Here is a 23,191-nt window from a genome sequence, read left to right as displayed (position 1 = left end):
AACATGCATTCAATTAATATCGATCGACAGGGGGGAAAAGTTTGACCTGCGTTTGCAGCAGGGAGACACTTACGTGGCATGCAAATCAGCTCCGGATTGCCGACGAAGTACGGCTCGCAAATGCATTTCCCGCTGGCAGCGTCGCAGGTGGCTCCGATGCCACAGATTACCCCGTCGCACTTGTGCTTGCAGCGTCCGTTAATGCAAACCTGCGGATCGGCACACGGTCTGCTGGTGGAGCATTGGTCCGTGGTGCAGGCACCGCCCGGGAACGGGTTTCCCATCTCTCCCGGCGGACATTTGCAGGTCGGTCCGGTGTTGGATACAATGCACATCGCTCCCTGGCCACACATGTACCCTTCGCATTCTGTGGAACAAAAGAGAAGGGTTGTTAGAGCTGACGGTGCTCGTGATGCTGCGATGTTTCGTCTGACTTACGTGATACACAGTCTCCACCCGGGCCCTCGACGAAACCGGCCCGACACCGGCACCAGGCCGCATGCTTCTCCGGCTCGCAGAACGCGTTCGGTCCGCACAGCAGGCTCGCGCACGGACTCACGCAAGTGCCCCGCTCGCAGGCTAGCGTATCCGCGCAGTCCTCGTTCCGCCGGCACTGGCTCTTGACCGCGCCCTGCTCCAGTATGCAGCCGCCCTTGTACGCGTCACCCACCATCCCGGCCGGGCAGACGCACTTGTAGCCGCCCCGCTGGTTCACGCACTGCGCACCGTACGCGCACGGACTGTTGGCACACTCGTCCTCGTCGATACAGCCGGTCAGCGGGTCGCCCTTGAACCCGACCTCGCACATGCACTGGGGCGGATCGGACGGCGTGCAGCGCGCATTCATGCCGCACGGGAACCGCTCGCACGGGCTCTTGCACCGGTTGCCATCGTACGCGTCCATGTAGTACGGCGGCGGGCAGACACACTCACCCGGCTGGACGCATCGCTCGTTCGCACCGCACTCCCGGTCCGCGGCGCACCGCTTTTGCGCCAGCGTGCACAGCCCATGGTACGGATCGCCCGAGTAGCCGAGCGGGCACTTGCACTCGAAGCCACCGATCGTGTTCAGACAGATCGCGTCGTACCCGCACACCTGCTGCCCCTCGCCACACTCGTCAATGTCCTCGCAGTGGCCGTTCGCAAGCGTGCGGAACCCTTTCGGGCAGGCGCAGTAGCTAACGCCGCCCGTAATCGTGATGCATTCCGCGCCGCCCGGACACTTGCCGTCCGGCGAGCAGCTGTCCAGCACGCAGTTGCCCTCCATCAGCTTGTACGGCGCTGCACAGCGACACTCCGCACTGTGGCACTCGTCGCACGACTGGTACGGATTGCCATTGAACCCGGCCGGACACCGGCACTCGTAGCTGCCGGGCAGGTTTTTGCAGAACGCGTTCATACCGCACGCCGTCTTGCCGCTGTCGTCCGCACACTCGTCCACATCGCGACAGCGCCCCTTCGAGTCGCGCTTGTAGCCCTGCCCGCAGATGCACACACTATTGCCGCTGTACGCGTCCTGCACACACTTCTCCCCCGCCGGGCAGGGGTTGCTCTCGCCACACGCGTTCAGGGCGGACTTGGAGCAGCCGCCCGAGTAGGGATCGCCGGAGCTTCCGCCCGGACACTGACAGGTGTAACCGCCGGGGAGATTCGTACACACCGCTCCACTCGGACACGGGTTGGCTCCACACTCGTTGATGTCCACGCACTGACCCGGTTGGCCGGTGAAACCCTCACTGCACAGACATTGTGCGCCTCCGCCCGGCACCAGCATACAGTGCGCGTTCGGCCCACAGGTCACCTTCTCGCACGGATGGCGACAGTCATTGCCGACGTTCGGCTCCGGACACAGACAGCGCTTCTGCTGATCGCACACCGCATTGCCCGGACAGTCCGCGTCCTTCGCACAGGCAACCACACTGATACACCGCACACTCGGATCCGGATCGGCAATCGAGCCCGCCGGACAGCTGCACTGATGCGATCCGTCGAGGTTCTTGCAGAGCGCGTTCGTGCCGCACGCACCGGGGCGGGCACACTCGTCCACATCCTGGCACTGGCGTGTCGCATCGCCCGTATACCCGGGCGGGCAGGTACAGCTGTAGCTGCCCGGGTGGTTCGTGCAGACTGCGTTCAAGCCGCACCGCCCGTTCGGGCCCTGGGCCGGATCACACTCGTCAATGTCGACGCAGCCGGCCCCAATGTCGGCCGGGTTGAACGTCCACCCCTCCTCGCAGATGCAGAACGCTTCCTGGCCCTCCGCCTTGCAGTACGCGTTCTTACCACACTTCACGTCCGCACAGGGCGGTTTGCACGGCACTCGGGGCGGCGTTCCGATGAAGCCCGCCTCACACTCGCACCGGTACGAGCCGGGCGTGTTCACGCACACCGCCGACGGTCCGCAGGCGGGCTCCTTGCGCAAGCCCCCCGCGCCACTTCGACACTCGTCCACGTCGACACACACCGAGCCCTGCGGCTCGAACCCGTCCTGACAGAAGCACTGACCCTCGATGCACTCCGCATTGTTGGTGCAGTCGAAGGCGGTCGTGCACAGCACGTTCACGTCCGCCTGTTCGCAGGCCACTTTCGCGTTCGGCCGACCCACGTACCCTTGCGGGCAGAGACAGTTGTACCCGGGCGACGCGTTCTCGCAGATCGCGTGCTCGCCGCACGGCTTCTCGTACGCGCTGCACTCGTCTATATCGACGCAGCCCCGGAACGGGTCGCCGGTGTATTCTGGTTTGCATGAGCAGATAAAGCTTCCCACCGTGTCCGTGCATAGCGCATTTTCCCCGCATGGATTATCAAGGCATTCGTTTACATCTAGAGAAGGTGAAAACAGAATCATGTGTGTGGGTGTGGGTGTGAGTGTGCGTGTGTGTTCATGTGTGCGTGGGGTTTGTGTTATGAGATGTGCGCAAGACATTAGTAGATGGAAGCTAAAGCGTACTCAGAACCAATCCCGGGCGATCGACTGCCGGAGTGTGGCATGCCCAATGCTAGCGAGTAGTGATGGGAAATTTACGGAAAACTCCTTATCGAAAAGGAACGGATGATCAAATTATGGGCTCAAAGTTTTGCATAAATACATGCTTACAAATTTTTAGGTAAATTACTAACGACTTTCCTTGAAAATAAGTACAGTTTCCGTTGAAACGTATTGGTTAATTTCCGACAGCTGAACGAGATCTAAATTTCTTGCCATTATATCACTATCATGAATTCCAGTCTCCAAAAAGTTGTAACAAAACTACAGAAAAATTGAATCTACTAAAGAATTCGTTTTAACCTTAAAAAAATATGTTGTAATATGATTGTAACCTAAGCATTGAACGTTCCATGGACGGAACGAACCTCGTAGGTCCATTTGATTTTCTCATCACTAATAGCGATCATCTTCCGGCAGTCGATCATCGAGGATGACTCGAGGAAGCCATTGAGGTAAGGGTATGGGAGGTATGAAAGCGAACAAAACTAACTTTTGCAGAACAATTCACCGCGTCCCTCGTATCCCTGCGGACACAAGCATTTGAAGGATCCGGGAAAGTTGATGCACTTGGCATTTTCACCGCAAGCATGCGCCTTCGCACATTCGTTGACGTCCGTGCACTGACCGTCGTCCGAGGCCACCAATCCGGGCGGACATTTGCACCGGTAGCCGCCGGGCGTGTTAATGCAAATCGCACCCTCCGCGCACGGATTACCGGAACACTCGTCCACGTCTGCCGGCCGAGTTTGTCGATGGTTCGTGGTTGTGGTGATGTATGGTGGTGGTGTGTGATGTTTGTGATGTTGCAGCGGAACATGAGCATGATGTTTTGCCCGTGGCCGCGTGTGCGATTGTTAGTAGCCGGCAGTTTGGCGCACCATTGCCCGATTTGCCCGCACGTGTGATGTAGGTGTCGGCAAAGAGATCGGTCGGTCCCATGGCGATGAGTGGTGGTGATGAGAGTGTGTCATGTGTGGTCCCCAGCAGGCGAATATGATTTATGGCAAAATGCAATTTGAGAGTTAGAATACCGAATGCGTTAGCCGGTGAAGCATGGTGATTGGTAGGCGTTTGGCCTGTTTGGCGAAAAGCGATGGTCGGTGGACCATAACAGTTCGACCCGGACTCCCTACACACCCCCGGCCACTTACCTTGACAGTCCGTCATCGGATCGCCTGAAAAGCCCTGTTGACATTCGCACCGGAAACTGCCCACCTCGTTGCGGCAAAGCGCATTCCGGCCGCACGGTGAACGTGCGCACTCATCGTAATCCAAACATCCCTGAGCCGAGCGTGCATCTCCATCGAATCCTTGCGGGCAGTCGCAGCGATAACCACCCTCAAGGTTCGTACATATGGCACCTGGTCCGCAAACGCCGGGCTGAACGCACTCATCCACATCGACGCACCCGTTGTACGGATCGCCGTAGTAGCCCTCCCTGCACTGGCAGGTGTAGTTGCCGGGCAGGTTGACGCATTCCGCGTTCAGGCCACACGCTTGCGGATCCAAGCATTCGTTGATATCTGTGCAAGAAACGAGCAGTAGGGTTTGTTGAGATCGTTGCTGTTAAGAGATAGTTCCACCCATTACTCTTACCTGCACATCGCTCTTCACCGTCGCCTTCGAAGCCGGGTTTGCATTTGCACACAAAGTGAGCTGGTAGGTTGCAACATTCGGCATTCTCAACACACCGCTGTGCGATGTTTGGATCCTGACACTCGTCGATATCTGCAGAGCAGCAAACCAGATTAGCCACCACCGTCGAGGGCGTGTTCATGTTTCGCTGTTCACTTACCTTCACAATGAAGACCGTCGCCTTGATAGCCAGGAAAGCACGTACAGGTGAAGCTGCCGAGGGTGTTTGTACAATGGGCGAAAACGTCACAGGGTCGATATTTACATTCGTTTTCATCTGACAAAGAGAAAGATTTACAAGTGTTTTTTGTACCTTTTCGTGAAACAATTGAACAAAAAAGAAGTAAACTTACCCGGAACTTGGCAGTTACAACCACCAAAACCATCATTGCAGTGGCATTGGCCGTCTAAGCACACTCCATTCGAGCAAGCGGTGCCATCTTTATCACAATCATCTGAAAGGAATGAAATGAATGACAGGAGTTTAATAACAATACTGCTGATTGCCAAAATCGCGATAGGAATACTTACTTGTACACTTTAACTTATTTCTAAGTTCATCGGAGCCCATGTAGCAATCCGATGTACCATCACAAAGTTTGGACAGCTCGTACAGCTGCAGATAGTCTGTCGATTCGTTGACCTGGCAACCGAAGTAGCCATCTTCAAGGTTGAGAAAAAACACTTCGTGTTTCAGACCAAAGATTCCCACGTGCTTACGCGACGCTGAGAGTTGTGCGTTTGTCTGCAAAGAGAGAGAGGAAGAACATTACTCATTAGGATTTAGATAATTAAATTAAACTTACAATAAATCAATTATAATAACAACAATCGTCAAATTATCGAAGTATACTTCAATTGATTTTTTGTCTGTAATGTAAATTCCTGTTTAAGATCCTCCCCACTGATTGTCGGAGGTATACATAAATTTCGTCAATCCTAACACCACAAGTTCAAGTCTACCGGGCATGATTGTGTCGTTTTCAATGAAATAGTGTAATTCAGCTGCTGGGAATTGAGATGCGCTTCGGACAAATTTTCAATTTACGCTCCCGGTTTCCATTAAGAAACGAACACCCGTTGTACCACAAATTATAATCCAACTCCATCCAGGAACAAGCACACAGAGGGCACATTACAAAAAAAAAGTCAGCTGAATTGTCTGGGTGATCAAATAGTGCTGGTGGCAACGATGGTCCGACTGAGTTACGATGCGTTTCACTGTCACGCGTTGGGTGGCTCGGATATACTGGCTGCGACTGGAGAACGAAGATCGCTTAAAGAACATTCCAACAATTACCCAGCCCAATGCCGAAACCATTGAAACAGGACTGACAACGATGACGCGTAAAAAAATCGGGCCCCTCACCGTAAGGGAAGATCGCGCCCGTTCATCAAGACAGAGGCGAATGACTACACAATCCCACCGGGCAGTTGGAGGTTGGAGGCAGCAATCTCTCTTCAAGGTGGTACGGTCTCGTCGCCACGGGGTATTGATTGTAATTTTGGTTTACTGCCAAAATAGGAAAACTCGGCTGCTCGCCACTGAGCTGCGGGAGCTTCTGCTGGGAGTATATCAAATGATGCTTTCTCTAGTTGACATCTAAATAGGCCTATCATTGGAAGCTTCTCTTGGCATGCTACTGTTCCTGGACTTGATGTGATCCTCATTCGTGGACGCGCGATCCGGTTCTTCTCGAGTGTAGAATTTAACGAAATAGACCCAATTGTTTAGTGTAACCTTTCATGTCAAGGTGCATTGATCTGTACGTCATTCCATCAACGGCGTGGTGTAGATTGGCCGTGAAGCAGGAAGCAATCAGGAGAGAACATTGAGTATAAGGTACCGAGCAAACCGAACACACGAGTAAGGTGCACATTAAGTTACGTCTCTAGGTGGTACAATAAGTGGATCTGACCATTGAACTGGAACGATCCAACAAGCGATCGATCGATAATTGTGTTTGAAGAGTCATAAAATTCATAATCGATTCAACGCAAAAACAGCAATACACCAGCTCTAGAAAAAGCTGTGCTTAAAAGCTGATCGCAGCCATTCGCCGATGCTCTAGGCTAACGTTTCTGGGTAAACTTGTTAGCAAAATAAATACCTATACACACATACGTGCACATTCGTTGTTACCGGTTTCTGTATGTTTTCCCGGTGCCTTCGAACAAGCTGCTTGATTATGGCCAGCATTGAAGCGACGAAAGACTTGACGGTAGAAGGATAATAATTGGAATTCGATGTTGGTGATGATAGGGTACTATTTTCTTAAATGCGAAGTTTAACACTCGCCCGACACCATCGCTGGACGGCAACTATCAGCACCAAGAGGCGTTAATATTGGCAGCCTATGATTATTCCAGATATTGCTAAAAATGATGCAGCAAGTATTGTGGAGCAGGGGAGCATGTTCTAGGATTAAACGAGAAGCCTGGTACAAATAAAAATAAGACTTGAAGGGATCAAACAGTTTTTAAAAATTCATCGATCGTGCCTCCAATCAAAATCAAATGCCTGATTTTTTTCATTCTTTTTAAAAAAGAATGTATTTATTTACAAACCAGCGTTAAAATTATCTCCACGATTGCGAAATAGTAATGGAAGAACATGGTAATGCTCTGGTCGTTGTTTGTTCCTACGCTTCTATTTATTGGAGGAATTTTTATGGCAAGAGCTTCAATCGTTATAAGAGACTTGTTGATTCGACCAGAATGGATAGATAGAATCCACTTAGCAAATTGAAAACGTGTGTATCCGTGTTAGAATGAGCTTTAAAGATTAAAGGATCATACACATTGCAACTATGATCGTCCCAACAAACATGATGTTTAGTACTGTAGATATCGGTATATCACCCCGGCTGGTAATGCAGATACATCACCCGAGCAAATGCTCTTGCACTTTACACTTGTATGACCTTCTGAGAGAGGCAGTTTTCAACTTAGCCGGAGGCTAAGCATCGAGATAAAACACGATATGAGATGAACTGTAACATTAACAATCCAGGTACAAACAAGTTCAAAGCTATTCCTGGCTATAAATTTGCGTGGACAACCTGCTGACATGATCATGATCTTTTTCTCAAACGAAAATATTACAATTTGTACTAAACACTTGCCAGTACAAGTTTTCATATAAGTTAATTGTTTTAAATATAATGGTTGTAAAAGGTTTTCCACTTGACCTGAGCGAAATTCATTGCTTGTGTATATAATGGACAATATTAATTAAGCTTCATAAAAAATCCTTGTATTCTGTAGCTTCATTGATAAGCAATTAATTTTATTCCACGAGCCCGCAAGTCACCGTCTCTGATGTTAGTACTGATCGGACGGTTTGTCGAAGCATGATGCGGAGAAATGAGATTAAGGAAGCCGCCTTATTTAGAACAAGATTCAAACGTTTCAAGTTTCTAATTGATTGCTTGTTTTGATGTTTGCTTACGTTGGCTTTCACTGCATCTTCATATTACTAAAGAAAGTAATCATTGATTTTGAGAGAAATATTCAATTCAATGTTCATCAGGAAGAATTCCACCCAACCAACAAGACACAAGCAATACTGTCGAACGAGGAATGCACGGTTTTAAGTGCATCAACACGTATTTAAGCTGTTTTAGAATACTCGAATGATGATTGTTAATTAATAATATTTAATGTTCGCAGTACACAATTACGACGATCAGTAAGCAAACAGCAGGTTTAACTAACGGTGCAAGGCAGCTCACATACCTCCCATAATGTTTTGGTTCTGTTCAGATTATGGCACAGGTAATGGGACGCAAAGAATACGTTATAACGGGTTCTAACACGCTCTTGGAGATGCTTTCTGCCGTCAAACGATGTTTTAATTTGCGCTACAGAAGTGTAGGAGCATTTCAAACAAACAACTTCACTAGTGTCAAATGGGTTTCTCTACCCGTCTCAACCATAACGATCATTCATAGGGTTTGGCATGAAGTGAGTCGTTTCTTCAAAAGGTAGCGACACTTGTTGAAGCATTAAAAAAACAACAGTTAAACACTGTCAAGACGGTCTATTGTTTGGATAGAATGTTTCTGGAAGAAAAATTGCAAACAAACATGCGTAAAAGTAACCAATTATCCACAAGCTCTGTACGCAACTAGGCATCAGTACATTCATCACATTATTAAAACGCAAATCTTTCGCACAAATCTTAAATGTTTGCCTCAAGAAATAAGATTATCATTATGTTCGAGTTGTGCTTCCGATTCCTTGGTCCGTTCACTGTAAAGATCAAGCAGACAAATTGAAAGTGTTGCTGCAAACTTGTATCATAATCTTGAAAAATGATAATCCATCACGAACAGTGCAACATTGCAGTAGAACTATTATTGCTGTTTACAGTCCCCTCTGCAATGGCCATTCGAGTGACAAATGACATCTCGAGTAATGCATACGATATGAACGCAATTTATTGCTTCATTACGTCGCATAAAATACTGGTGTAGGTACAAAGCATAAAAAGCGGTAGAAAATCATTCATCGATCGATTTGGCGCCACAGTCGATCCTTCATTGTGAATAAATAATAGGTCTGTTTCGTTGGAGAAAATTAATCCGAGAACTTTTCCTCCCAAAGGTTGAGAGGCGTCAGACCATCTTCGGGTGATGGTGATGGTGGTGATGATGATGATGATGGTGATGATGGTGATGAGAATGTGGTAGATAATAGTCATAATGGTAGCGTTGTCGCTTCGGCAACTTTGTTGTTTTATCGGGCGTGTTTCGTTCTGGTTGTGGATCCTTCCGTTTTCAACGACGGCGCGACGGTGGCCATCACTGGTTGCGAATCGTGGACATATATTAATCGATAAATTACACGCAGAGTCAATTCGCATTGCTCACCGCTGGCATGCTACGCCTGGACAAAGATGTATCGGTGGCGGCAAATTGGATTACGATGTTTCCGTTGTACACCTACGTTTGCAAAGGCCCGCGGCTCGTTCTGGTCATTTTTCCGGCCAGAACATGTTTTAATCCTTGTCGGAATGTGCACGTTGAAACGAAGTATCTATCGGCAACCGTGAGCAGCTGGGACTCGGAATATAACTCTTATATTTGAAACAGTTTCGATCACACAAGGACATTGTGGCAGCATAGCAAGAACAGCGATCAGAAGCATTCTTAGACCAAAAAAGTGGGGAGTTTTGTTGAAGTGCTGCGGTCTTATAACGGTAGAAGGCAATGCTATCGCCCTATCGGTCTCTGATCGGTTCGCCTCAATCTTTCCCGCGGTGTAAAACTGATTGTCACGCGACTTGATTGATTTTGGTCCGCACATCCACGATGAGCTCGGCTCGGAATGGTGTTGCCATTGATTGCATTTAATTACGATTCGCTTTCGACATGGTAATTAGCCGGTTTCTATTGCCATCGCTCCACCGGGTCATTGAAGTTGAAGTGATACTGTAAATAATGGAACGCTCCCCAAAGTACATGCGTCCCAGAACCGTTACTCGAACAAGAGCTATTCGATAGAAAGGCATTCCGATTCTACAGCATTATGCTGGCAGAGCACTAAATCAAGCCGGGTGGTAATAAAATGATCATACGGTACCATTAGGACCCAGAATAGTTGGTAAAGAGGAAAGCAAGCTTATTAGTTTGAAGTAACGTTCGGTTCTTTTATGGCGCTACAAACATTTATTGCACTTCAATTGGAATTTATTAGATGGAAAGAATAACAAGAACAAAAACATTTCGAACTTTGGTAAAGGTAGCTCAATGATTTCTCTTGTTAATGTCAATTTTAAGAATTTCTGCAGACCCTATTCTTTGGTCAATTTTCTCCCATCTGTAGGGTTTCTTTCCGATTGTCATTCTGTTGCCTGGTAGCTGTTTTCACGCTGTTCTTCCTCGAAATGTGACTTCAATCGAGTTCTTTTCATAACGCAAAAATGTGAAATCCTGCCAGTGAGCCATTTCTCATCGTCTTAAGTCTCACACAGGCAGGCGAACGAAAAAAAAAGAACTAAGATGATAAACGAGCAGCCCAAACACGATGCCTCAGAGTAAGCCATTTATTCTCCGTTTTGAGTGCAAAATTCGTACGAATTGTTTGTGGAATCGTTACACGGGGAACAGGTTTTGAAGTGGCAACAATTTTCTCTCCGGCGAATGTGTGTGCACATGTGCGCAAGCATGGTCGATCTTTACGACCAATCTGACCCGAGACCCCTTTTTAGCGGCAGACGAACGCTGAGCGCTGGCGAACTTCATCCAGCCGCAACGACGTACACACAGAAACACACAAAAAACGAAAGCGAACGAAAGAACGAAAATATTTTGTCGGTTTAACATGGAGCGAACGACAAGCGTCAAACAAGTCGCACGTAACGTGAGCTGATCTGGTCATGAACCTCGGGTAAATGTTTGGACGAGTTCAAAGACATCCGCCCAATAGGACGGTTATCAAATGTTCCTGCAATTACATTGTGGTGTGAACACCTTACTTTGGTACATTAACATCAAATGACTACTATTATGGCGCCCTAGACCTCTCTGGACCAGAAGACCCCGTGTACAAGGGTTCGGCCAGCAACTCATAGTAGCAGACACGGTGCGCAGGGATAAACGCATCATCGGCTGGCAGTGGACCCCAGGAAAACAATGTCCATTGAGTGGGGCCCATTAATTTAATTAGGTTTGAAATGGTCGCCTAGCTAGTGCGACTAGTGTATCACGTACGAAGAAGCACATCCACGAAGAAGCACAGGGACGAAGAAAATTGAGCATAAAAGCAACTTTAGTGCAAATTAAAGTCTGATTGCGTCTAGAAGGTGACCTGTTTTGGTGGGTTTCAACGTTATGAAGTTATGAACTTGGCCATAAGAAGAAAAAAAAATGATGATCATTCTTTTAATGTAGTTCATTTATCACATAGCTCGTGGCGGCTCGCGTGTATCGGCTTAGAACAGCATTAGAGTCAAATTGAAGAAGAATGTTCCAATGAAGCAAACGCAGACGCAGACGACGGGAGGCAAGTCTCATCATTAAATCGGCCAATTTAAAGGAATTCAGCGCCCTCCTCAGGTAGCTGCTGGGTTACTACATTACCTTAATTTAAGTTTGCGCACACTGTGCAGCTCTGATAAAGAAGGGGCGGCCAGAGATGAGAAGCACAAACGAGGAGAAGAGTGCAATAATCTTCGAGAAACCAACAGGCGAAATAGTGGCTGCAAGAAAAAAAAAATCAGCCTGCGTATTAAGGCTCTGGGAGGGGGTGAGATAAATTCAAGGTTAGGATGCTGGATGTGCATCATTACGCGCAAATATTTGCGTAAGCTATGGCGGCAGGCAAATAAAGGAATTCTTCCATTATCCGCAGACGCTTTTGTTGCTAAAACCATCCGCAAACAGGGAGCGCAAACTGCTTGGCTTCGTTGCGCCGGAATCCTCGGTCGGAGAATTGTGTGTTGCATACTGCACAACGACGTGTGTAATCAGCATCCTGGAAAAGGGAAATGATAGCAGCCAAGGCTTGTCGTTGTATTGTGCTGCTGCCAATTATTCAATTAAATCACTTAGCAATTGGACAGTTTGGTTAATTATTCTTAACTGCTCCAGCGTGCTGTGATTGTTGCATGAGGATCATCGAGCGCAGCTCAAGTTCCATTTAGACGAATTCCATTGGCCCCAGTGCTGGAAACCGGTTAAAAACCAATTGATATAAAACAAGGTTTTACTCGATCGTGGCAAACGTGTGTGTATGTGATGCTGTAGGGTCGCTTTTGCATGTTACGAACGACTCCACCCTTGCGATCGTCGTGAAGTGAAAGTGAATCATAACTATGCAAAAAGGAAAGTGAAGCCATTGCAATGCTGTAACGTGTGAGTCGTGTGTGTTTCAGAGGGCTAGAAACTATAGACACTGGAAGGTCAACTGGAACGGAAAGGTATAAAAAAGTTTTCGATGCTGTAGGATACACTCCTCCCTTTGGTGTGATGATAAAGAACACTGGAAAATAACAACTGCTTTTAATACATTTTTACACCTCCCCGATTCAGCAAGCAAACCACAACAGCGACATCATTTCGTTCGTTCGTCTACACGCGCCATGTTGTTATCACAGATGCTTAATTACACACCTTGTCTGGCGGTGCAACGGTACTTCAATCATTAGATGTGTGCGTGAGCATGAATCGGTGAAAAATCAAACATAAATATCACTTAAAAGCGTTTTGTAGCACCGATATCATCGATAGAATGTGGGTTTTTGAGGCTGCTAAAGCAGCGCTAAGGCTGAGGGAGACAGCGAGAGGAAAAAAAGACTTCACACCTACCATCCCTTCCCCCGCTCCTGTCCTACTCAACCCAACCCAACTTTTTGATCCCATCCGATTGATTGCGGGCAACTGCGGGCAACCAAATGCGAATGCGAAGCATCGAAAATCCTGCACCAAATCCACCAACTCCACCTCTAACAAATATCAATTAACACTTGAAATTATTCAATTTTCCATTTGGCATTTGCTCGATAGCATGTGCGCACATTAGGTGGGTGCGGTGTGTGTAGGAAGCAAAAAAAAAAAGGTTTCGGCCGCTGTGATCTGGCCAACCACTTTTTTATCACGTTTGATGAAGCGCGCCCAAACTGTCCGGGAGAAGAAGGCGGTGGTGGTGATGCGCGTAGGAAATTGAAAATTACAACAACAACAAAAAATGTTGATCATGCGGGAAAAGGGATCGAAAACGGAGTAGGCAGACGGTCAGATGCGGTCAATATTCTCTCCATACAGGCTCCATAGGTTCAACGCCCCCCGAGAGACTGCGCCATCTTGGTAGCGTTAGTCTTGATTTCTTGCCGTTTAATTTCTGCTTTGTTGGCAGAACATTTTTCGGAGGAATGGCGCACGGACTAACGTGCGATCCTTTTTCACATTTTTGTTTATTCTAGTAGCGGACATTCACCGAAAGAAATAGTTATTAGCTAGTGATTCGAAGCATGGCTGGTGAGGTGTAACCGATTGGATTGGAGGCAGAAAGCAGATTAACAATAACAGCAGCAACAGCAGCATCTCCGTAGAATGCAGAAAGAAACTACGAGAACAAAAATACGGGAGGAGACCAGTGCCGCCTGAGCCATGGGTCTTCCAAAAACCGGTGGTGGCACTGCTGTCAGAGGCGTACTCCGGGCTCCATTACGCGCTAAATTGGCACCCAGAATTTCCTCAGTGAGCTCAGCAAGAACAGTCAACAGCCGCTGGCCCGCGGCTAACTTGTAACCGTTCCTAAGCAGATCCTAGACGATCGCTCGCCGCACTCTCATCGTCCAAATTTAATGAGTTTCACTGAGGTGTCGTTGCCGGTGTTATCTGCTATATTACAACATTAAGCCACAAACAGTGCCGCCCTTGGGCGAGTCACTGTTTTAAATTGACGATGATAATGTTCTGATTATAGCATTAAGCTTTGCAAGCGATTGCAACTACCCATTGGCCGTGGCAAGGATTCAATTTAATCAGCGCCTTAGGGCTGGCAGGGAAATAGATATTACAAATAATGTGCGCGTGTGTGTGTTGTGCTCATTAGAAAAGCTACCAAGTAAATTGATTTCGCTGGGCTTCTACGAATATCCAATTCTACCAATGCTTCAATCTTGTCTAAAGTAACTTAAGCTGTACGATCTTCCAGAAACGTTCACTACAAAACCTACCTTCCGATCAGTTAACCGTCATCAACCGGGTCATTGATGACAGTTTAAGATCGCGCACATCCGTCCCAGTCATTAATTACGTCTATCTGCAGCAGCCATTGTTTCGCGCTTGCTTGTGTGGCGTTACCTTTTAGGGCTCAGTTTGAATAGCCGCTCTTTCACTCATTTTCCAATAGTTTTCTGACCCAGTTCGCTCGCCTTGGAAAAGCCGAAGCATTTCCAGATGGCGCGTGTGCCTGTGTGTGTGAGAGAGAGAGAGCACTTGCGTGGAAAAGATAGATAGGACCAGAAGCTAGGCGTACCGATTTGCCATACCACAGTGCCTTACGGGAGTGTTTTGGATTTGCGGTGGAGTGAACCGGTTTATCTGCTTTCTTCGAAAAGTGTGTTTGCTGACCGGTTTTCGCCAGCGTAATGCGAGATACAAACTTCCACCAACTCCGTACGTTGCAGTCGGCCACTTCCGAAACGGAAAACCCTAACAAAAGCCGACCCGCGATGCACCATTCGCAGGCTCCGTGGGTTTAACGATGTACGGCGAGATTGTTTGTGTAAATAGGCTTTGGCGTCGGGTGTGACTGGCAGTGGGGGCAGCAGCACTATGACATTTGGCTTTTGCTACCTATGCCACCCGTCCCAAAGCCGTCCCCGTCGAGAACGTGCAACGGCCTACATAATTTCACCGCGCTGGGAATTCCGCACCACAAACCAGTGGAACGTGGCCCGTGCATCTTCGAGAATTAAGGGCAACAACACACGGGGATGGGGTTTTTACCGACGTTAGATAAAACACATTGCTGTGGCCCTGCTCCGGGGCCCGGGTAAACCAGGTAGCACAGCGTAACACTCTTACGTAGCAGCAGCAGCAGCAGCAGCAAAGCGGTGACGGTCGAATTCGACGACGTCGGGAGAAAAGAACAGTTATTCTTTCTCCCGTCACTTGTCTCGGATGGCGTGCAGTGTGCCCGCACCGCCATACTGGTTCTATACCGTCCGTATGCTGCAAACACGGACCCCACTTACAACCACGGCAGAAGATCGAGCAATTGGATTGTGTATGAGCGTCGTTTGATCAATCAAACGAATCGACCGGTTCTCCCACGGTAGCACGAGGAGTCGAAATTGTAGTAGTAGAGGCAATAGTAATAGTAGTAGTAATGGTCATAGAAATGCTGGCTGACTTTGGTGTCGTTTAGAGCTGTTTGGTACGAGCTGCAAACCGGAACGAATCGGCTAATAGTATGACGTTGTTTGCAAAGGCAGAGGAGTCAGATCTTCCTTGGAGGAACGAACGATCGTTAAGCTAATGGCACAGTTTCTGGACGATGAACATATGCAACATGTGGCTGGCCCGTTTTAGCCCTTCGAAAGATATTTTGCTTGATTAACATTCTTTTTACCAAAACGAAATCTGGACGATTTGTATAAGAATGATTGAAAATAACTTTACTCTCGACCTAGCTAGGGTGGAAGTAAATGTAGAAACCATCGCAATTAAAGTGTGTTAAGCTACTCAAAACAGCACGTTATTTCAATATAAAAGCTTGAAATATCGCTCTCAATAAATTGAAAAGGTGGTACACATTGCGATACGATTCAAATTAAATGTTCTGCAGGCATGAACAATTCCATCATCGTTATTAATATGCTTCCAATTATACAAAGGGGCAATAAAGTTCCACTATCATAACGTTCGGAGAGCTCCATAGTGCCGAAGCCATTTTAACAATAACTCTCAATTGTGTTAAATCACATCTACTGCAAAGTTATGTGAAGGAAAAACGAAAACGATTTTTTAGTCTTAACCCATCTACTGGTACGGGTGCGTAGTGTAGCGTCTTATACAGCTCATCATCCGTAACGACCGGCCTTGAATTGATCTTTTCCTACGGTTCGAATGATCAATGCTCAGTGAATTCCTTCGCGCGCTCGTGTTCATTGAATATATATTTGCCACAATATTGGTGCGACACGACACTGTTTGGCCACAAGGGATTGAAAAAAGGTAAAATGTAGCCGATGCTGAGTTAAAACCGAGTCGTTCAACTCTGAGGTGCGAAGAGGCGATAGTAATCGTTTACTAGCCGTGTTACACTGCGTATGAAAAATGTAACCCTTAGCCGGAGTTTTGCTGCGGTTGTGTGCTTGATTACTGCTGCAACCGTGATCAACACTGCAACCGGAGCCGAGGAACAAGTACTAACTAAAGGTAAGGGATTTTCTTGTTTACAATCTTTGATTTAAGATCACGCACTGTGCTGCAATTCTAGACGCACATGTACGAATATGTTTCGTCGTGAGTGTAGGCATATGATTGCCTGTTAAAAGGTACATTTTTTAAAGAAAATAATCTGTTCTGTACTAAAACTGTACAAAACTATAATGTAAATAAACAACAAATTCGACAGTTGGAGAGCGATTAGAGTGAAGCAAAGAACAAATGTTCATTTAAAAAGGATGAGCTTCACTTGAGTTTCGTTCTTGTATTTAAAGAAGGTAGTATCGATTTTTATTCGCATCTGGTCACAAGGGATCGGTTTCCGTCCACGCTTTATCCGCATACCATACGCAACGATCGAAGAGGAAACAAAAGAGAGATTTTCGCGTTTTCAATACAACTCTTTTCTTCACGCACGCGTCGTCCAATAAAATTCCAATTTAGCATACATACACACATGCACACATGCACCACATTTCAGAAGTCCACTGACTGCATCTTGTTAATTCCGTGGTCAGAGTATCTCGATACAGCGGCACGGTGAACAGGGCGCTAATTACGAAAACGTGTGGCCCGCTCCATTCGTTTACTCACGCAAACCGAAAGCAGCAAACAAGACAGAAATATAGTTATAAAAAAAACAACAACGCACTACAAGGAACTTAACTCAAAAGATGCTACATGCACGTTTGGTAAGCGATACGCACGGTGACGATGGTCGCATGCGCGATATAAGTGTGTGCAAGGGTTTTGAAGAGGAGCTTTGTTGGGTATGCGACGGTCTGCGTTCGTGGGTCGGTGAGTTTTCATTTTCAAGTGCAAGGTTGCACTCTCCTGTCTTCTTTCTGCTGACCGGAAACGCATCGGTAATTGCAATTGCAGCCGCAGTCAAGCAATTACTATTGAGAATGCATAAAACGCCGTACGGAATGTCGTCAATGAATTGGCGAGGATTCGCTTTCGTTTTGACATGAAAAATGGTCGTTATCAGTTTATTAATATAGGCGATTTATGTTTGAGCCTATGGTACTTTTGTATTCTAGCAATGCACACACAACATCATGCTTATACTAATTCCATTTAGCTCATTGTACTTACCGTTCGAAACAGAAGAATTATCCACACCACTAGTGGCAAAAATATTTTCATTTTTGCTGCAAAGAAAAAGAGATAAGAAAACCAAATTAATATTGTTTGGAAAGTAATGAATGTGGTGCTGTATTATTTCAATATTAACACAAAGTCACGATCAAACAGTGAATAGTTAGTGCGCTTGTCGTATGCCTTGTATTTGCTTGATGATTTGAGCTGCATGTTTACAGTTATTCCCGTACGCCCGCCGTCATTGCGAAAAGGTAAATGTTTAGCCTGTGAAGATGAGAGCGTACTACACCAAAACTAGCGCTTGGGATGTTGGGTAGGGTTCACCAGCTATTTCTCTCTTCCGAGCTGCGAGACGCTTAGGTGTAAAGTGGCATGCGTGACTAACCCATTACTGGGAGCGTTCCAGACTGCAGCGAAAGACAGCACGAGCACGAGGCCACCGTTGTCGCGCCACTGCCTATTTCCTTCCCAGCTTCCATACCACCACTCCCCTTCTGGAGGACACAGTCTTTTGTGTGGTGGTTTCTTTGCGCCTGCTCGAAGAGGTCACAAAGCGGTTGATGATAGTTTGTGACGATCGTGTTTCCCGTTTGAGCTGCTACCCTACAGCACAAATGGGCTCCCCAGGAGCAAGAACTTTGTGGTGTAAACTTTTCCCCATGAATCTCCGGCAACGGCAGCAGCGTTGCAATATCTCTTTTCCCTGCCGGCATTGCCCTTTGCACACCGTTACTCATTCACTTCGCTGAGCCGTCCGGTCGCATGCGAGATGCGTCGACGGTGCTATCTTACGCTAGAAATCGGTTCAATTTTGCATAATAATAGCTTCGCTGGGTGCCAAAACACCGGCACAAGTGAGGTTGTTACGCAATGGCCAGCCATTGCTTGACAGATCCGTGCCACAGCATGGCCATGAGATGCGCCGGTTTGATGCATTGTCCGGTGTTCAGTGAAACCGTTAAGGTGTGTCGCAAGCAAAAGCTGGTGCTGCTGCTGTGGCTGTTGCGGCTGCTGCGACTGCTCCTGATATGGCACCTTGCCCACAGGCAAACTGTTTCCAAATGTTTGACCACACACGCGGACATCTTTCGCAACGGATAATTGCAAAACAATCAACGCGAGTGAAGGCGCACGTTGGCCCAATGTGTTATTGTTGTACGAACATCACTACGAATGCACTGTTTTGTATCAGGATGTAGGTGATCAACCAATCGTTGGAACAAGGTGAAAAGGGTATAGCAGCAAACACAAAACTTAGCTTGACAAACACTGATTTACCTTATCTCGATGGCCGCCTCTAATGGCGATGGTACCAATCCAAACGGATACTGTCTCAATATCGGAGTGTCGAGCATTGGGCAGTGTTATAAAAGTGTATCTACTTTACATATTTACTGTTTCCGAACGTATCGCTCTCGAACAAGGCGTACTGCACACAATTTCACGTGCGAGAATGTACAGCGCCATTGGGAAAAAAATGCAGTTTACACACGTTCGTTCACCTTTTTGCATCTTCGGAGGATGTCTGTCGACGGTGTAACAGTGTGCACTAAACAAAAAAAAACACACACACTCACACGGACGACGAGATTGTAATAGTACGATCGTAATGATGTATGTAAAATACAAATTTGCCTCACATGGAGTCGCTGGAGCGCTGACCCGTACCTAAGAAACCGAGCAAGCCTGCAAAGCGAACGTGCGGCTGAACCAATAACCGGCCAACCATTCTCCAATGGGGCTCGAGCGGGCCGGTCTCGGCCCATCCGGCGTGTTTATCTTTTTACAACTTCTTGAGCGTTCCAAAGAGGACCATCCAGAACGAACCGGCCATCGTACGCGGGATGAGAGAGTGGACTATCAATATTTATGATTGCAGAAACAATGAATTCCCTCCGCTTGTTAGCACAGAAATCGATCACTGATTTATGACTGTGACTGGCGTGGTCCCGTGGCGGTAAGCATATAATCTGTGGGGAATCTGATGCGATCCCTCTTCTGCGATCGATGCGGAATCGTTCGGAACATCTTAACGCCATACAAACGATGGACTTGGGGCATTGGTGCGCCTCAAACTATTATCAAAAGCTTAGCCGCCCGTGCGTATCCGTACGATCGCAGAAGACACGCGGGATCAAATCCGCAAGCAAGCACACGATAACTATTCGATAAGATAAAGAGTGCAAGGTACAGGATAATAATCATATTAGCATACAATCTAAGCAGCCCGCACGCACGCTTTCTAGACGATCGTTACAGATCGGCGTCCGACCGGCCAAAGGTATGGTGTGAATAAACATAGAAAGGACAAGGCATGATTTATGAGTGCTTTCCTTAATTACACTCGGCTAGGAATCGATGCCGAGAAGCTGACCGTGCATGGCAACAAGAGAGTGCATTGCCAATAATCTGAGTGTTGCATTCCATTTGCGGCGCAAAAGCTGTAGGCGCACATCAATTGCTTGGACAACGCATCATCTATAACAGAACAGCGGTAAACATTTGGTAGAAGATTTATTGAAGAGCAAGCACCCCGCCGTTGAACGGTATGGGAAAATGAGCTGGGCGGGTGGAACAATGTGAGCAACCTAGAAAAAGCCACCCCGGAGACCACGAGCAGCATAAAAGGAAAAGGGCTTTGCCGTCAGGTGAAGGGCAAGTACAATGGCCCATGTATGGAATTGCTCCCGATGGCTAAGGTCGATCGGACTCCGGGGGACCGACCCGGACAGTGTTCGCGCACAGCTCATCTCACCGGTCCGGTGGTCCGGTGATGGAATTAAATTAAGCGGGTAAAATTCATTCCCAACCAAAACCGATCGCATCGTGTAAATTTCCACCACAATTTATTACGCTCGGAACGGTGGTGGCGAAGTACCAAAGTCAACCGGACGGAGCGTAACAGAGATGAAGGGTTAAATTCAATTCCAGATCGAAACGGATTAATCGCGGTAAACGGGGATCGGGAGGGAGTGCAAGGGAGTGGACGAAGCTAGAAGTCTAAAATACACACACACACAGCACAGCTTCCATGTACCAATATTTAGTATTTGTGTAGGATTTGGATACCACTCAAGAAGGCATACTCAATGCTAACCGAAGGAAAAAAGCAACCCGAAGAAAGCCAGTTCATTAAAAGGGTAGTGTCATTTTTGCCGTACGAAGCGTTCTCCATAAATTCCGCTACTCAGCCAAGAAGCACACGGCGTCGCATTTGTTGTTGAGAAAATGAACGAAAATCCCAGCGCTCGAGCTGAAGCCGAACAGAATCGAGCAATAGCACATGGGCACACAATTAACGTGCTCTCCATTTCACCACGCGCTGTTTAAGCTTGCGTCGCCTCTCGTAGGCGTTGATAAAAAGGACCATAATTCATTAAATGTGATTTTGCGTTTTTGTTGCTCTTTTGCTCCCTAGCTTGCACTAGCCAAGGCAGGAACGGATTTTACTTGGCGTGAGAAATGGTACAGCAACGTGGCAAGACGTAACGTTTCTTTTATTACGCGAGATTGGGAATGTTTTTCTGATAGCACAAGTTACTGTAGCCCCAAGAGGTGCAGCCTCGTTTAGATGCTTTTAGCAGACGTTGCTCGAGCAATTTTCCTTGTGGTGGTATCTGGTCTATTAAAGCGGGCAAGCGATTCAGAGAATAGAAGCTAGACGGAGCAAAGTGCCAAGGAGAACACTCTATATGTCGGGTGGAGAAGCGATGCAGAGACGACAGAAAACTAGAGTTTTCAATAAGCGAAGCATGACCGTTCATTAAGCCAGCGTAAAAGAAATTTAATTTATTGGTTGACAATGAACAAGTGGACAAGTTACAAATAAGACTCGTTTAATCACTTAACCACAAACTATGCAAAAGCAGCATAAACACCGATCGATCGTTTCAATTGTAATAGCAAAACATTCTTAACTTAGCGGTAAATAAACATATATTTTCTTACTAAAACACCTCAAACGAACGATATCCTTCGACGAGTTTTCAACAACGACAATCGGAATGTCTATGATCGGGAGCAAACAGAAGAAGCATCTTCTCGAAGCACCGGTCCATTAATCCACAATGGAAGAATGTTAATTGCCCAAGAATGCGATGCAACGTGGTGTGTTGAATGATTGAATTATTTCGATACATTTGATACACATAAATAACGCCTCCATCAGCCACCTTCCTTCATGCATCATTCGACGGTGGGCACACGCTTGGTCGGTTGTTTCCTGTTTGTCACTGCATAAAAATACCACCAGCAGCAGCATGTGGACACATTTTCCGATGCAAGCATGCTTACAATTTTATGCCATGTTAATCACACACGCCAACAAGAACTCGACGAACAACCATACCGGGGCGACCTGCAGTCCTTGTGGATGCGGGATTGCTTTCATAAATAAGCTTTTATTGTTTTTTGTTATTTCATTTGTATATTATTATTCAGCGAGAGATGCGCTGCTGTGCCAGCCAGTACCGTCATCGGTAACATCAGAAATGGCATTATTCTACGGCGTTTCCGAATGGAATGCGGTGCCGTTCCTTTTGAAAGGGTAGCGCATAAGATCGATGTTGAAACGCGTGGACCAGTGTTTGAATGTATGCTTCGTTATGAGCGCTGGAACGTGTTTCGCCTTTTGTGGCAGTGGGTACAACATTGGCGATGGATGTGTTTTTCACTCATCCGACGATGGAATCGTGTCCACGTTATGTATGGACATGTACGTGATTGAACTTTCAGTGCCGTGCCCGCGTGCTCGCTATCAATTAGCGATAAGCTTTATTTTTTGCTTTTGATTTTGACAGCCCTTTTGTGCCATTTGTTTAACTGCGATAACAACGGCTTCGTTTTATTTCCATTAGCATTTGCAAACATGATGAGATACTAAATTATGACGCCAAATTAGTAATCCGCACACCGAAGACGATACATGGCAGGCAGATTAAAGATCACTAACCCCGCGCTCACAGAGGCGAATGAACTTGAAGAAGCCACCAACCATGTCGCTAAGCCCATCTACATGATCAAGAATTCTAATGAAATCTCTTAACAAACGAAAGCTCTCCTCTCTCCGCTTATTTTATGGAAATCTGCTTGACAAACATCCTCCCCCTCCCGGTCTAGAAAACGAACAAGAATAGAGAAACGACCATACATAGGAGAGGGGAAAAAACTGTAAAGATACCAACATATCAAAGGCTGTTTCCTCCAGCTTCAGGTGTTTCAATGCCGGGGAGGTCCGGATCGCTGACGACGGCTGACGATGGCCAATGTTCGCTGTCTTACATACTCGTGACAGAAATAAAATTGCAATAAAAAGTTGAACTTTTTCCGTACTCCCCTTCCCTTTGCTGCACAGCTGTTTCGTTCCCTTGTGTTTGCGAGGTGCAAAGAAAGAGAGAGAGAGAGATCTTCCGAGATCTCTGATTTTGCTAGTGTTCTGTGTCGAGTTTATCGTATTGCTTTTCCATCAGCAGCAGGCGCAGCAGTCATTGTGCCGAAGACGAACAAATCGTACGCCTGTAGTTTCGTTGCCAATAGGGCAAATGAAGGCATGCCGAACCAA

At 47.0% G+C, this 23,191-nt stretch overlaps 1 protein-coding gene across 23 annotated transcripts in view; it reads right to left on the bottom strand.

Annotated features, from left to right (window-relative positions):
* Positions 1-23,191, bottom strand: part of LOC1279452 (uncharacterized) — a 138,913-nt gene that overhangs the window by 73,619 nt on the left and 42,103 nt on the right. For 20 of the 23 annotated variants that reach the window (XM_061660894.1, XM_061660895.1, XM_061660896.1 and 17 more), the window contains exons 3-11: positions 17,626-17,681; positions 5,156-5,369; positions 4,978-5,079; positions 4,785-4,901; positions 4,586-4,717; positions 4,141-4,512; positions 3,480-3,722; positions 439-2,823; positions 74-367 (exon numbers count right to left, since the gene is read on the bottom strand). In XM_061660894.1, the coding sequence (XP_061516878.1) occupies positions 74-367; positions 439-2,823; positions 3,480-3,722; positions 4,141-4,512; positions 4,586-4,717; positions 4,785-4,901; positions 4,978-5,079; positions 5,156-5,369; positions 17,626-17,681 (3,915 nt within the window). The remainder of the gene's footprint in view (positions 1-73; positions 368-438; positions 2,824-3,479; positions 3,723-4,140; positions 4,513-4,585; positions 4,718-4,784; positions 4,902-4,977; positions 5,080-5,155; positions 5,370-17,625; positions 17,682-23,191) is intronic. The other 3 variants (XM_061660912.1, XM_061660913.1, XM_061660901.1) reach the window with 2 other exon arrangements.

The sequence above is a fragment of the Anopheles gambiae genome, chromosome 3, assembly GCF_943734735.2.
Source record: "Anopheles gambiae chromosome 3, idAnoGambNW_F1_1, whole genome shotgun sequence".
Taxonomy (NCBI): Eukaryota; Metazoa; Arthropoda; class Insecta; order Diptera; family Culicidae; genus Anopheles; species Anopheles gambiae.
The sequence above is the reverse complement of the archived record's forward strand: the minus strand, read 5'-3'. Positions and strand labels throughout refer to the sequence as shown.